At 33.1% G+C, this 13,563-nt stretch overlaps 2 protein-coding genes across 3 annotated transcripts in view; both read left to right on the forward strand.

The window, feature by feature from the left end:
- Positions 1-10,517, forward strand: part of LOC105567976 — a 15,718-nt gene extending 5,201 nt beyond the window's left edge. The window contains exons 8-17 of the mRNA XM_012023282.1: positions 1,219-1,346; positions 2,950-3,077; positions 3,235-3,354; positions 3,454-3,571; positions 3,835-4,096; positions 4,236-4,409; positions 4,542-4,632; positions 4,695-4,831; positions 5,280-5,412; positions 10,452-10,517. Coding sequence (XP_011878672.1) covers positions 1,219-1,346; positions 2,950-3,077; positions 3,235-3,354; positions 3,454-3,571; positions 3,835-4,096; positions 4,236-4,409; positions 4,542-4,632; positions 4,695-4,831; positions 5,280-5,412; positions 10,452-10,517 — 1,357 coding nt within the window. The remainder of the gene's footprint in view (positions 1-1,218; positions 1,347-2,949; positions 3,078-3,234; positions 3,355-3,453; positions 3,572-3,834; positions 4,097-4,235; positions 4,410-4,541; positions 4,633-4,694; positions 4,832-5,279; positions 5,413-10,451) is intronic.
- A 381-nt stretch (positions 10,518-10,898) lies between these two features.
- Positions 10,899-13,563, forward strand: part of LOC105567911 — a 4,883-nt gene continuing 2,218 nt past the window's right edge. For both annotated transcript variants that reach the window (XR_001009403.1, XM_012023177.1), the window contains exons 1-6: positions 10,899-11,161; positions 12,478-12,597; positions 12,649-12,766; positions 12,844-13,105; positions 13,182-13,307; positions 13,386-13,476. Coding sequence is in view for 1 of the 2 variants with exons in the window: in XM_012023177.1 (XP_011878567.1) it covers positions 11,018-11,161; positions 12,478-12,597; positions 12,649-12,766; positions 12,844-13,105; positions 13,182-13,307; positions 13,386-13,476 (861 nt within the window). In the remaining variant the exon portion in view is untranslated. The remainder of the gene's footprint in view (positions 11,162-12,477; positions 12,598-12,648; positions 12,767-12,843; positions 13,106-13,181; positions 13,308-13,385; positions 13,477-13,563) is intronic.

The following is a 13,563-nucleotide window of genomic DNA, read 5'->3' on the forward strand; positions in this document are numbered from 1 at the left end:
TATTAATCGTGAGATGCAATTACGCTATTAAAAAATATACAGGGTGCAAACTAATTCGTATCCACTATTTATACAGTGATATTTCTCATGAAAAACTGAGTAGAAAGGTCCCGAGTCATTTTTTCGAATCGTGCTTCACAAAGTAGTTATTATTTATTAAACGTTAGTCAATCAGCATTGCTTTTTAAACGGACTCATGCTTGTGAGCCGCGTATCTACTAGTGTGCGCGAAGTAAGCCGCGCGCCTTAGTGGTGGTCCGTCATGCGTCCCTTTAAAAAGCGATACTGATTGACTAATCTTTACTTAAAACAACTACTTTATGAAACATAATGTGAAAAAATGGTTCGGAACTTTTCGACTCAGTTTGAGAAATACCACTGTATAATAGTGGGCGCGAACGAGTTTACACCCTGTATAGGGGAAGGTTGCCGTGCAAAATTGGACCGCTTTAGTTTTCCTTATATACGGTTTGAAATATATACATATTATACAGAGTGTTATGTAATACTTATCTTACCTCTTATTTATGGATAGAGCGGACTAGACTGTCCTCTACCATTTTGCAATTTTCGCAATAGTTAACAAGTTATTAATTATTAAAAATTGCTGTCTTAGCCCAGCCTGCCGCCCAATTTAAATGCGCGGTGAGATGCGGCCGTCCCGTAATCGGCGTTGTTAGGCGCGCGGGAAGTTGTTTATGACACACGGCAATGGCTACACCACAGCAATTTTTAATAATTAAGAACTCGTTAACTGTTGCAAAAATTGCAAAATGGTAGAAGACTTCTCGACTCACAATTAGTCTAGTCCGCTCTATTCATAAATAAGAGGTGAAGCAGGTATTACACAACACCCTGTATATTTTAAACAATTCAATAGCATTACTAGTTAGCGACATTGTTGTAAATATGTAACTAATAGTAAGTGGCTGGTGAGCGAGAACTATTTTACCAAACAGAAACGTTATTTTATGCTTATTAGGAATAACATAATTTTAAATACATATAATATTATATCTGCTAAAAGTGCATAAGATGTAGAATATTTTACAAACTATTTTGCTTTAATTAAATACTTAATAAAGGTATAGATTAAAATTCCGGCATAAAAAACTCAAAACCGGTTCAATAAAGGCAACCTTTCCCTATTAGTATTTAAATAATTCAATTATTAGTAATTAATTTAATTAATTCTCAGTCAAAAAGAAAACGTCTCAGTTGTAGGTCATATTGGTATGCGTTTTCGTTAAAAAACAAGAAAATATTGCAGATATTACTTTATCGAAGTATCACACCGTGCATGTTAACTGCCGGTAAAATATACGTGATGTCGATGGCCAATTATAGTACGGTAAGCACCATTGTGCAATACAAATGATATTATCTTTATAAATGACGCGTATAATATCAAATATCCTTGCTTGTAAGTTGTATTGTACTAAAAGAATGATGTTCTTATTTAAGATGTTGCGGACCGCTATGTCTTACTTTATGACATTCTCTTCTCTGAAATAACAAATTTTCTGTAATCAAACATCTTTTGTAGTTCCATCTTAAAAATAAATAAATTCCCAATAAATACTGAACATTATATGTACGTAATGCATAAAAAAATATTTTATAATATTCATAACTGGGGTGTTGAATTACTAAAGACCGAGTTGATGCATTTTTGCACGAGGAATAGTTGTTAAAAATCCATTAAGGGCGGATTCTCATGTAACCAGCTAAAAGAGAACAGATTTTTTTAAGTGATTCCAGGGCTATATAGTAAGCCTTCTGCGTCCTGTTGTTACTGCAATTAATCTCCTTTCGAGCAGCTCGAGCTTCTTTCGAACTGCTAAGGCTTTGCTGCTTTTGTCGCTGTATCAGCGCGACATCATAAAAGTCTGCGTACTCTTTACAGTGGAAACCGATTTTTAAATGTAATGTGTCCATAATTTAAAAAATGGCGAAATAGCCTTCGTTAAATAATCCTGTAGCAATATATGCAGCTATTTCTATTGTTTGGATGCTACTATATTTTCAGAGCCAAATGCCAAACGCACGAGTTGAAGCTCTCGTTCGCATTATGTGTGTGCCCGACTAAACATTTTTGCAGAAGCTCGCAAATCTTTGTTTAAAGGCAATAAATGTTTTTGAAGATCTGCATGGAGTGGGATGATCAAAAGTAGCTCTGGTGGTTTTAGCTACACGTAATTTGCATCAGTTCTGTACGCCTGGCGAACAATTCTCGTGCATCGGATTTTTATTTGTCGAGTACAAATGTTTATATAGTGCCGTTATTTCTTTTTTCATATCATCGACGGAATCAACATTATAAGACGGAAATCTTTCCCCTTTTATTAGAAGTTTTAATTAATTTTTAATGAATTATCTTGTTTAAAGACACTATTCGATCTGCACGTTGAGAATAATGCACTGCAACCTGTTATTCGTATAGCACTTTCATTAAAGTCGTAATGTAGATCGCACTGGTACACATATATTACCATTAAAAACCAGGAATTAGCTTAATCGAGCTGCATTGTCATTAGTCATTTAAAATATGTGTCCATGGCCATAATTATTTGTATTTTCATACATTTTCACACAAATTATCTCGCACTTATCCGAGATCACTGTTTCTTCCTATTAAAGAAATTATAATTTAATTTCGCAACAAAAACAATTTGTAATTTCTATACATACAAGACCGTAGTCTGGTTGCAAATTACAATGTAGTATGCATCGTCTTCGATATCGATCGATTTAATATTAATACTTAATATCTCGCACGATTCGTTTGACAATCCGGCATTATCAAGTTGACAATCCGATATTACCGTAATCATATATTGTTCTGCTTGTTCACATCACTTTTCCCTCGTGTCGCGCATTTAAAAAGGGAGCTGACCCGCGATGGTACATATGTACAATAACCGGCGTACGATATGAATCCGGAAATAGAAAAATACTACGCCATCAACATATTATTTTTGTCACGAATCGGTGGTTGGCCATATCAGCGTAAAATAATAAAAATATTGGTACCATGTCTTTTAACAATAATGCTGTATTCTAACGTTACATCTCAGGTAATATATCGCATTAATTATATAGTGCAAAAGTATATCAGTGAATGATCGGCTGATAAGTATTGTGTAATAGAATTCAAGTTTTTTTTAATAATAAAAATATATTTATTACATACTCGCGCTTTAATACTGTCAACATAATCATTGACTTTTACAGGTATTTCTATTATACGACACTTGGGGTGATATAGACATCGCTGTTGAATGTACAATTGGTCTTACTCTTCTTTTTGGCTGTAACGTAAAGTTATTTAATATCATTTTAAATAATGACAAAGTAAGTTGTCAAAATGATCGATCGATAATGTGTATTTGCTGCGACTTTATTACTGTATTTGTTTATGACTTTATTACTACTTTTTGCGTTGCTGGTTAGTTTCGACAATTGTTGCAACTTATGAACGAACACTGGGAGCTTTTTAATAATGAATACGAACGTTATATCTTGAGATATTATGCTAGTATCGGCCAAAAAGTAACAAATTATTTTGCAGGTACCGACATAATTAATTTTTAAATATTTAAGAAGTTAAATTATCGACTACTGTAAATTCAAGAATGTTATATTTAATTTTTCTAGTTTAAACAAGGAAACCTCTTTTCAATTTTAGAAATAATTTTTTTAAGTTCAAAATTCCACGTATATTATCACGTTTTCACAAAATTTTATTGAATTATAAAATACTTATTAAAAAAAAAGCATTTTTTGTGTTTCATAGAAGTAATAAACAGTAGTAATGTATATTACTTTTTCCAGTGTATTTTATTATAAGCTTGATAATTTATTTGCTAATTCCATTGGTACCAAGAATTTTGGATATCGTAATTCCGCTGAACGAGTCGCGACCATTGGCATACATTTATCAGGCTGAATACAGAGTGGACAAAGAGAAATATTACTATCCAATCATATTGCATTCTTACATTTCGACTATACTTATAATAGTAATTCTGTTCGCTATTGATACCACATATATAGTGTGTGTATTGCATACTTGTAGTCTATTTACAGCTATCAGGCGAGTAAAATTAAAACCAAGATCGTATTCTTCCTATGTCTTTTACAAAACTATTTCTAAGAGAGAATTTATTTATTGTTGAATGAATAAACTTGGAGAATACATTGGTGCAAAAAGTTTACAACGTTTCATTTCGTAGCCAGCGTATTGAAAATATTATTGGCGAGGCAGACATTAAGTCAGACAATAACGAAAAAATACATACAAAGACGCATTACCATCTAGAAATTTTTATCACGGAAAATCACGGTTCTACCGACAATGATTATTGTGAATTAATGATGTGCTTGAAAAAACATCAACTTGCAATAGAGTCTGTATCATATAAATTTCTGTCGTCCACATAATAATAATAGCTATAGCAAATTTAGTGAACCTTCTGATCTATATACTCAATACTTATTCAACCATTTAAGTACATTGAATCATTTTATCTCCTTTCTAGACACGCTCAAATGCTAGACTCCATGTTCACTCACGCGACATTCATTCTTCTATTTCTGAATGTGCTGCTTTTGAGTGTGATGGGAATAGAAGTAAGTATTTAAGAAGCACATGTGTATGTATTATTTGTTGATAAAATATTTAAATTTTGCAGCTTATCAATGACGTGGGACATACTGAAGAACTAATAAGACATATTTTTGTAACTTTTGTTGTCTTTACTCAACTTGTATGTATGTGTATTCCTGGACAATTGCTGATAGACCAAAGCACCGAAATTTTCAACAAAGCGTAAGGACTTTTGTTTAATTCTTTCCCTTAGATGTGAGCAAATAAGATTTTTAAGATCTATTTAATTTTTATGATCTTCTTTTAATATTTCTTCCATTTCTTTGAAATGTTTTCAAAAATTTTTTCAAGACAAGTTTTACAAGAAATGTACATTGATTTTATATGTACAAATGTTTTTCTGTTAGTTGTGAGGTTTATCATTCATAGCATCAATTAATGTTTAATCGTTAATTAATAATAATTAATTTAAGATTCAAGTTAAGATTTAAAAGTTAACTGTGATATGCAAAAGAGATTTTCCGAAACAACAAATTTCTAAATGCCATTATACTCGTTGTTTCTTTCTAACATATAATGCAAATTTATCACTTTTTATGTAATTTATGTAATTAGGAGTGACTTGTATTGTCGATGCAAACTAACTCTTGCAATAAATTTTGCTTATTAGATGCAGTTCGAGATGGTATTCATTTTCCATAAAAACTAGAAGATTATTAAGAATACTTCTTTACAGAAGTCTTGTTCCGTGTACACTCACGGCTGGAAAGATGTTCGTTATGTCCATGACTATGTGTAGTTCGGTACGTCTTTGCATATATTAAAAAATATCTTTTATAATTTTACGTAACACATATTTACATATTGTAATAGATTAATATTCAATTTTAAGGTGTTGCAAACTGCCGTATCATATTTCACGGCCATTTTATCTATAAAATAAGGAAAATGTTGCAATGACGTATATCTTCAAAAAGTTATCGTATTTAGAAAAGTCATTAGCAGTCGTTGTGTTTTATTAAAGACAATTGTAATCGTCATAATAAAGTAACATATTTGACGTAAAAAAATATGAATATACAGGTTATAAACTAATTCGCGACCACTATTTATACAGTGATATTCTTCATTAAAAACTAACAATAAGTCAAAAAGTCCTACGTTATTTTTTTGCATCATACTTCATAAAGTTATTATTAGTAAAGATTAGTCAATCAGCATCGCTTTTTAAACGGACGTCGACGGACCACTGTTAAGCCCATATCAGACTACGGATTGAGATAGAGATTAAACTGAAATTTGACCAATCAGAGTAAAGTTTACTAATCTCAAGTTTAGTGACTTTTACTCTAATTGGTCAAATTTCAATCTAATCTCAATCCTAAGTCTGATACGGGCTTCATGGCGTGTGGCTTACGTCACGCACGCTAGTAGATGCACGGCTCACGAATGTGCGTTCGTTTAAAAAGCGATGCTGATTGGCTAATTTTTACTTAGTAATAACTACTTTGTGAAGCATGATTTCAAAAAATGGCTCGGGATTTTTCAAACTCAGTTTTTCATAAGGAATGTCACTGAATAAACAGTGGACGCGAATTAGTTTATACCTTGTAGGTACTTTTTGTCTGACGTTTCGTGAAAAAATTGAAAAAAGATTTTAACATAAAAAATTATAACAATATTTAGATATTGCGGATATATTTATTGATGCGCATAAATAACTAATATTTTTTTACTTTCTAGAAATCTAAAAGATCCTTAATTTTAATGTATCTTATTTTTTGTATTATGTAATGTATTAATTTTTTCCTTATGCACTCGAAAATTCATAACAAGTTGTTACGATGCAAGTCGGTATTTTTCATGGCTTGATTAAATAACTATCTTTCACTATAAAAATGTAACGTTTTCAATCGTTTCCAATTCGCAATTATTGTAATAATGTATTGTTTTTAGTCTTGTTAATTGAGCTATTTTCCTACAAAAACATTTTTTTTAAGGATGAGACACAACCGTTTTCACTTAACAATTACATATACGTGATATACATCTATAGGGTGTTATGCAATGACCGAATCAGCCGGAAAACTTAAACAGAGCGAGGCAAACTGAATCAAAAAGTTCTATATCACTTTACAAAGTTCACAATAGTTTTCGAATAATAAATAAAAACGTCTGGGCAAATAAACCCCCGAGATGCAGTAGGTCGGAGTGCTCTCATTTGGCGCTATTGAACCGCATCGCGCCCAACGCCAGCGACGCCTACGCCTATGGCAAATACAGTCCGTCTAGTAACAAAGAGATGCAACTCATACCTTACACACTAATTGTTTCTAAATATTTGTACTAAACGCATCAAGGCATTTTCAATTCTGTGAAGCCAATTCGAAGAAAGGACTTCGAACCTGTAAGTCGATAATTGTTGTCTAGCAGCCCCTTAACTCACAAAAATAATTTGTAATGTGTCTACATACGATATGACCAAAATCTTGTTGTCAATACAACATAGTAGGGAACGTTCTCGATATTGATCAATTTAATATAAATTCCTTGCCCGACCCGTTTGACAATCCGGCATTATCAAGCTGACAATCCGGTATTACTGTAATGACATGTTCTGTATGTTCACTTTACTTTTTCTTCGTGTCGTGCATTTGACAAAAGGAGTTGACTCGCGATGGCACATATGTACAATTCCCGCGTACGATATGAATTCAGAAATGGAAGAATTACTATGCCATCAACAAATTATTTTTACCGCTTTTTTTTGGAGTAAACGTATTTTCAGTAAAGAGAAAATAAATATTTTGTAGATATTCCTCGAACATTTGGTGGGAATGCTGTCATAAAGTGCAAATTAGCCCTTGAGAAAATTTACTTTAAATGAAATTAAAGTTTTTAAAAGTAATCTTTCAAATCTAACAATAAGAGTTTACTTAAAGAAGTTAAAATTTGACTTGAGAAATTTTAAAATAATTTTGGACACTTAAAGTCAGTTTTAAATACCCAAGCCTATCGGAGTTTCCGCTAGAGAATCGCGCGGCATAGCACCTTCTTGTAAAAAGAAAACCGCAAGTGATATTTAAATTATATATCACATATCTTCCACAATTCTTAAAGTTTCTTTTAAATTCTTAAAGTAAGTTTTAAGTTTGCCTTAAATAAAAGTTTAAAGTGTCCAAATTTAATTTTTATATTTCTGATTTTTTTAAAACACAATTTTAAGATTTTCTACGGTATATTTTCCCAAGGGAGCACTCGGCTGTGTTCTGACATACCCTACTAAAATTCTAAAGTATATCCTAGCGAAAAATAATATGTCAGAAAACGACTATCAACACAACTCTTACAATTAGACGTATATTCCATGTAATATTTTTTAAAATATTATAAAGACGTGTTTGGTAGAAATATAAGACGAAAGTGTCAGAGCCAGAGAATTCATCATTAGCCCAATGACTGTGATTGAGACTCTGTTTGCACAGGGTAGAATCAGCGGTCACCCATCCAAGTTACAACCACGCTCAACGTTGCTTTACTCCGTTGATCGGGCTAGTGGAAATCCTCTGACTCTGACACTTTCATCTTACTCAAAGGACTAACAACATTTTCACGAGTATATACTCGTGAAAATGTTGTTAGTCCTTTGATAATCTCAAATCCAGAATTTGTTTACGAAGAAATTTTTTCAGAAATATTTTGACAGTTTCCATTTTTTGTAAATATTTTATAAATATTGTGTGTTGTCTAGGTTAGATATCCTGTGGATATTTTGGGGATTAATTTTACTAAATACATATAATTACATCTTAATAATATCCATTTTTTTAGATTTTACAAAGATTGTATTGTACAAGCGGAAATTTAAACTTTCTCAGTATATCCTAAACATATTCTCAGGTTCTACACAGGTAATTAAATCCTATCGTACACAGATAAACCTATACAGGGTAACAAAATTTGAGGTCTCCATTAAAAATTTTAAAGTTTACCTTGAGAGCTCTTCCATAGTTGTGCTATAGGGGTCTTTTTATAATCACACTCGTGAGATGGTAGAGCGGATCGAGATGAACAGGAAAGTTCTGTACCATGGCATTTTGCAATTTTCGCAATAGTTGACGAGTAATTATAATAATGATTAAAAATCGTTGTTTTAGCCGGACCTACACCGCTCAATTCGAGCGTGTGGTAAGACGTGACGGCCGGGCGATCAATAGGTATTGCCAGGAAAGTTGTTTATTGCAATCGGTAATGGCTACAGCGCGTAACACTGGACCCCCGTTCCGAGCTATAACAATTTCTCAGCCTTTTTTTTAATGAAAATGAAATTCGGTATAAAAATATTTCTGCGTATGTATGTATGTATGTATGTTACATGATATAGAAAAATACGGCGCGAGGCGCGGGGTGGACAGCGTGCTGTTGCCCGCTAACTTATGGCCGTATCACACTAGCGGTTTGCGTTGGCGTTGGTCGCTGCGTTTGCCGTTGCCGTTGCTATTGGACCAATAGGTGCCCGGCTGTTCTGAAACCGCGAGCGGCTATCGCCAACCGCTATTCTCAGAATGGTCGAGACGCAGCAGCCAACGGCAACGCCAACGCGAACCGCTAGTGTGATACGGCCGCACCGCGCCCATGCGCCTAGCAATATTGATCGCGGGGTGGCCACGTCTCGTCACGCGCTCGAATTGGGCGGTGGGCCGATCTAAGACGACGATTTTTAATAATTAATTACTCGTTAACTATTGCGAAAATTGCAAACTGGTACAGGACTTTTCTATTCATCTTGATCCGTTCTCACGAGCGTTGTAAAAAGAGTTGTGACTCACCCATATCTTGATCTTTGTATATTTCGTGTCATTAAAATATTTTTAGTGCAAATATGTCAGAAATCTAACATGTAATGCTTTTTTTAACATAATGAAAAAATCATGCATCGGGTATTGCATGACAATGCTGTTAATGCATGAAAAGCAAGGCGATATGTAAGTATCGTGGATCTAGCAGTTGGTAGTATTGTAATATTAGATTTTAATAATAATATAATTTTTTTAGTATTTATAGATATATGATTGACAAATAAGTATGTAATATATTTACACGCATTAGCTTGTTATATTTACTTCTATCGTAAAATAATCTAAGAGATTATAATAATCTTATCTTTGTACTTACATTATTGTAATTACATTTTAATATTGTTTTATGTCATAGAGATATGTTCTCAGATAGCCAAACCTGTCAAAACAGATTTCGTCGAGTGCCCACTACAGATTTTGAAGGCAGAAAGACTGCAGATTGCACACAGGAACTAATATATTCGATAATGTTGCCAGCATGTCAGCAGAAATACAATAAACTCTGCTCACATAACTGAACAATAGATTGTCGGCAGAAATCGAGCAGAGCTTGCTGATATGAGCTGACGGCAGATTAATGGCAAAAATCTAGGAAAATCTGTTGATATAATTTGTCGGCAGATTGGTAGTAAACTCTGTTGCTTGTTGGCGGTTTATATTGCAACGATCTCGATAGATGGATACGCGGCATGACACTTTCTCTCGTAAGAAGAAAACCACACTCAGTATTATAAATTAACACATTCACATGAGATTCATCTTTCTGATACCGAAGTGAACTCTCTTGTCTACGAGTGTGTAGAAACCTTATAGGACTACTTGTTGGTTTTATGCAACTTTGTGATGAAAGGAACAAAGACGGAAGAAAGAAATAGAAATGGCGATTCTGCACAGTTTCTACTGCCAATCTGATGTCAAATTGCGCATGCAGATCCTGCTCGATTTCTGTCAATAATCTGTTGACGGCATATGTTTTTATACAGACTCTTTTGCCAACACAAAAGCCAAATGCAGACACAGATGGCTATAGTCTTGGCATGGGTTTCTGATCGAATCTGCTGCCAATCTGATGCCAATCTGCTAACATTTTGCTGACTTTCTCTTTTCAAAACAAACATCCATCACTATGTATAAATAGATCTACCGAAAATTAAATTATGACTATTAATTACTTTAAGTTAACGATAATCTTTTTCTATTTCGTATAATTGACGTATTTTGAGACATTGTGGTGTGCGACATATATAACTATTCTGTCGTCTGTTTTACAAAACCGCAAGTGCTACGCAAAACGTAAGCGTTACCGCAGTATAACTTTACACTGCAATATCGATGACAAGCGAAATTAAAATTGTAAGACTTCTCGCATATTGTCCGGTTGTAGAAGGCGTTTCCCCTTATTACTGATTCTATTTCTATCGGCACGTTATAACGTATATTTCTTGGCCAACGTATTGAAACCCCAAGAGAATGTCGAATGAATATCGTGCAGTTGACGGAAGTTCTACTTTGAGTTGTTCAAGAATTCTGCTTCAACACAGAGTAGCCAATGGACATCTATGATACCCGATATTTTCGAGTTAACAAGCTGCTACTGTCGTGTCTTGGCTTGTGGCCGATACAGTCGCCGTTACAAAAAAATACATTTTACTATTGTGCAATACTTGGTATACTTATTATACTCTTGCCGCAGGTACCGTGCTAATTATTATACACGGAGAAAGTCGTAATTTGAATCAATTAGAATTTACATGTGATTCTTATAAAATTGTCAGCGATTTTGGTGTTGTTTGAATTATTTTGTATACACTTGCGAGGAGAGTTGCCAAATGCATATCAGTCATGTAATGCAACTAACAACATTTTAGGTATAACTAATATTAATTGTTCATCAATTTATACAGGATGCGGAGAAAGTCCCGGACCGGTAAAATATCTTGAAAACGGGACGGTTTTAGAAAAAAAAAGTTTCATACAAAGCTTCTAGAGTTTTAACAAATGCATCAAATGGTAATAATTCTTTGACCTTGAGCACAACTATGGAAGAGCTCTCAAGGTAAATTTTAAAATTTTAAATAAAGACCTCAAATTTTTATTCAATACTTTTAAAGCAGATATTGAGTACTTCTCGAGTGATATTATTACTTAATATAAGCAACATTAAGTAATAACAATATGAAATTAATAAAAAATCAGTAATATAGACAAAAAATTAACATGATACATTTTATTTTGTAAATGCTAACAATATTTTAAAAATTCAGGTATAATTCATGTTAATTTTTGATCAATTTATATAGCTGATTATAATGTAACTATGCCATTTTATTATAAATTTTTATTTTTTCATAAAAGAAGGTTTAACGTAGAATATTTTACATTTATTGCATATACACTTATTATAAGAATTAAATAAATATTTTAATCAAATCTACCAAGTTTCCTAAATTGTACCACCACAAGGTTTCCTATCTCGTACCGGTACAATTTTATAAACAATGAGACACAATTAATATAAATATAAATGTAAATTGCAAGAATAACTTTAAGGTAAATGTATTATAACGTCCTTTCCATTATCGTTAATTATTATTTTTAATTTATTAAATGTTTTACTTTTTCAGATAAATTTTTAACAAAATAAGTATTAGTTAATACTTTCTTATATCAATCTTATACTAGTTACTCGACTTTTTATTATTTTCACTCATAAATCTGACTATTTCAAGGAGGTACGATTTAGGCAACCGGTTTCATAAATCGTACCTTTTGCAACATGTTACATAAAGACTTATAACAAATTAATTTGTTATTAAAGAACCGTTAAATATGTAATAATAGATGCCTGAAACATCAAACTACAATTTCCAACGGTTGTTTGTGCACAAATCAGTACTAAATGGGATATATAATAAATAATACCTTAAGTGGTACGCATTCGGCAACTCTCCCCTACGTATTCGCAGCCCTTCCCTACATCAAGTCATGTATTAATTACGATTTCAATAGATCGCATTTTTATTCAATTGTGTGAGAGGTTTGGACGATGTTTACGATGTTTTGCCACTTTTTATTGGCGCATGGTTGTGCTTGTTGAAATTAACTGGTCTCCACTGGCATACGGAAAAGGTAAGCGTGTAAAATGCGCCGCAATACAAAAAGTTAATTTTCGTCGTCCAGTTTAGGGTGTTGATTGAGCATGTGCGTTACGATTGGTATTTATTGGCGAAACATCGTGATATGAGGATTTTAATAGAATATGTCGAGGCGAGTCGGATATTCACACTGGGTTATTTAAGTACGCCTAACAATAAGTATACCGTACGTTTGATCCCCTGTATAATTATACAAAGAGAGACCATTCCTTTTTACCAGTTTTTACAAGCACGAGTACAACATGTATGGTGACGACGCCATTCACTATGCCATTACTCGATATCATACTGGCGTCAAACGTAACGAGACCGAAGCAAATGCCACATCCGACCGAATTTTTCTTTGATGTGGAAAAATATTTCTATATTCTTCTGGCAATTACGTTTGTAGGATACGCTGTGTGTGCTACAATAGTGATTGCAATCGATTCCATCTATTTCGCGCTGCTGCAACATGCCTGTGGTACACTGGCTATACTGAGGTACTCTACTTTTGATTTAACTAGGTTTTTATAGAAAATATTTCTTCTATGTACGTATATGATTATCTACTTGTAGTGGCCGTTTAAAAAAACTAGCTGTAAACGATAATTCGAAATTTATGGATCACAATTCAGTATCTAAAGAAGAGAGCGATGTTAAGAACTTGGTACAATGTATACAGTTGCAAATCAGAGTAGAAAGGTTTATATAAATTGAATAAATTATTAAGTCTACTAGAAAATATTATAGATATATTTTGTATCTGTTTGTTGGCAATAGACTAATCCACTTAATTGAATCGACGTTTGCGATATGTCTTTTTACCGATATTGGGGTGGGAATTCTACTTCAATGTTCTGCATGTGTGATGGTGCGTTCATAAACTCTAAATATACAGTTAATATTTATTTAATAAATTGTTGATTCGTCGTTACATTTGCAAAATATTCTTTTCTAT

Source organism: Vollenhovia emeryi, unplaced genomic scaffold, assembly GCF_000949405.1.
Source record: "Vollenhovia emeryi isolate VEMERY1.0 unplaced genomic scaffold, V.emery_V1.0 DF939133.1, whole genome shotgun sequence".
Lineage (NCBI taxonomy): Eukaryota > Metazoa > Arthropoda > Insecta > Hymenoptera > Formicidae > Vollenhovia > Vollenhovia emeryi.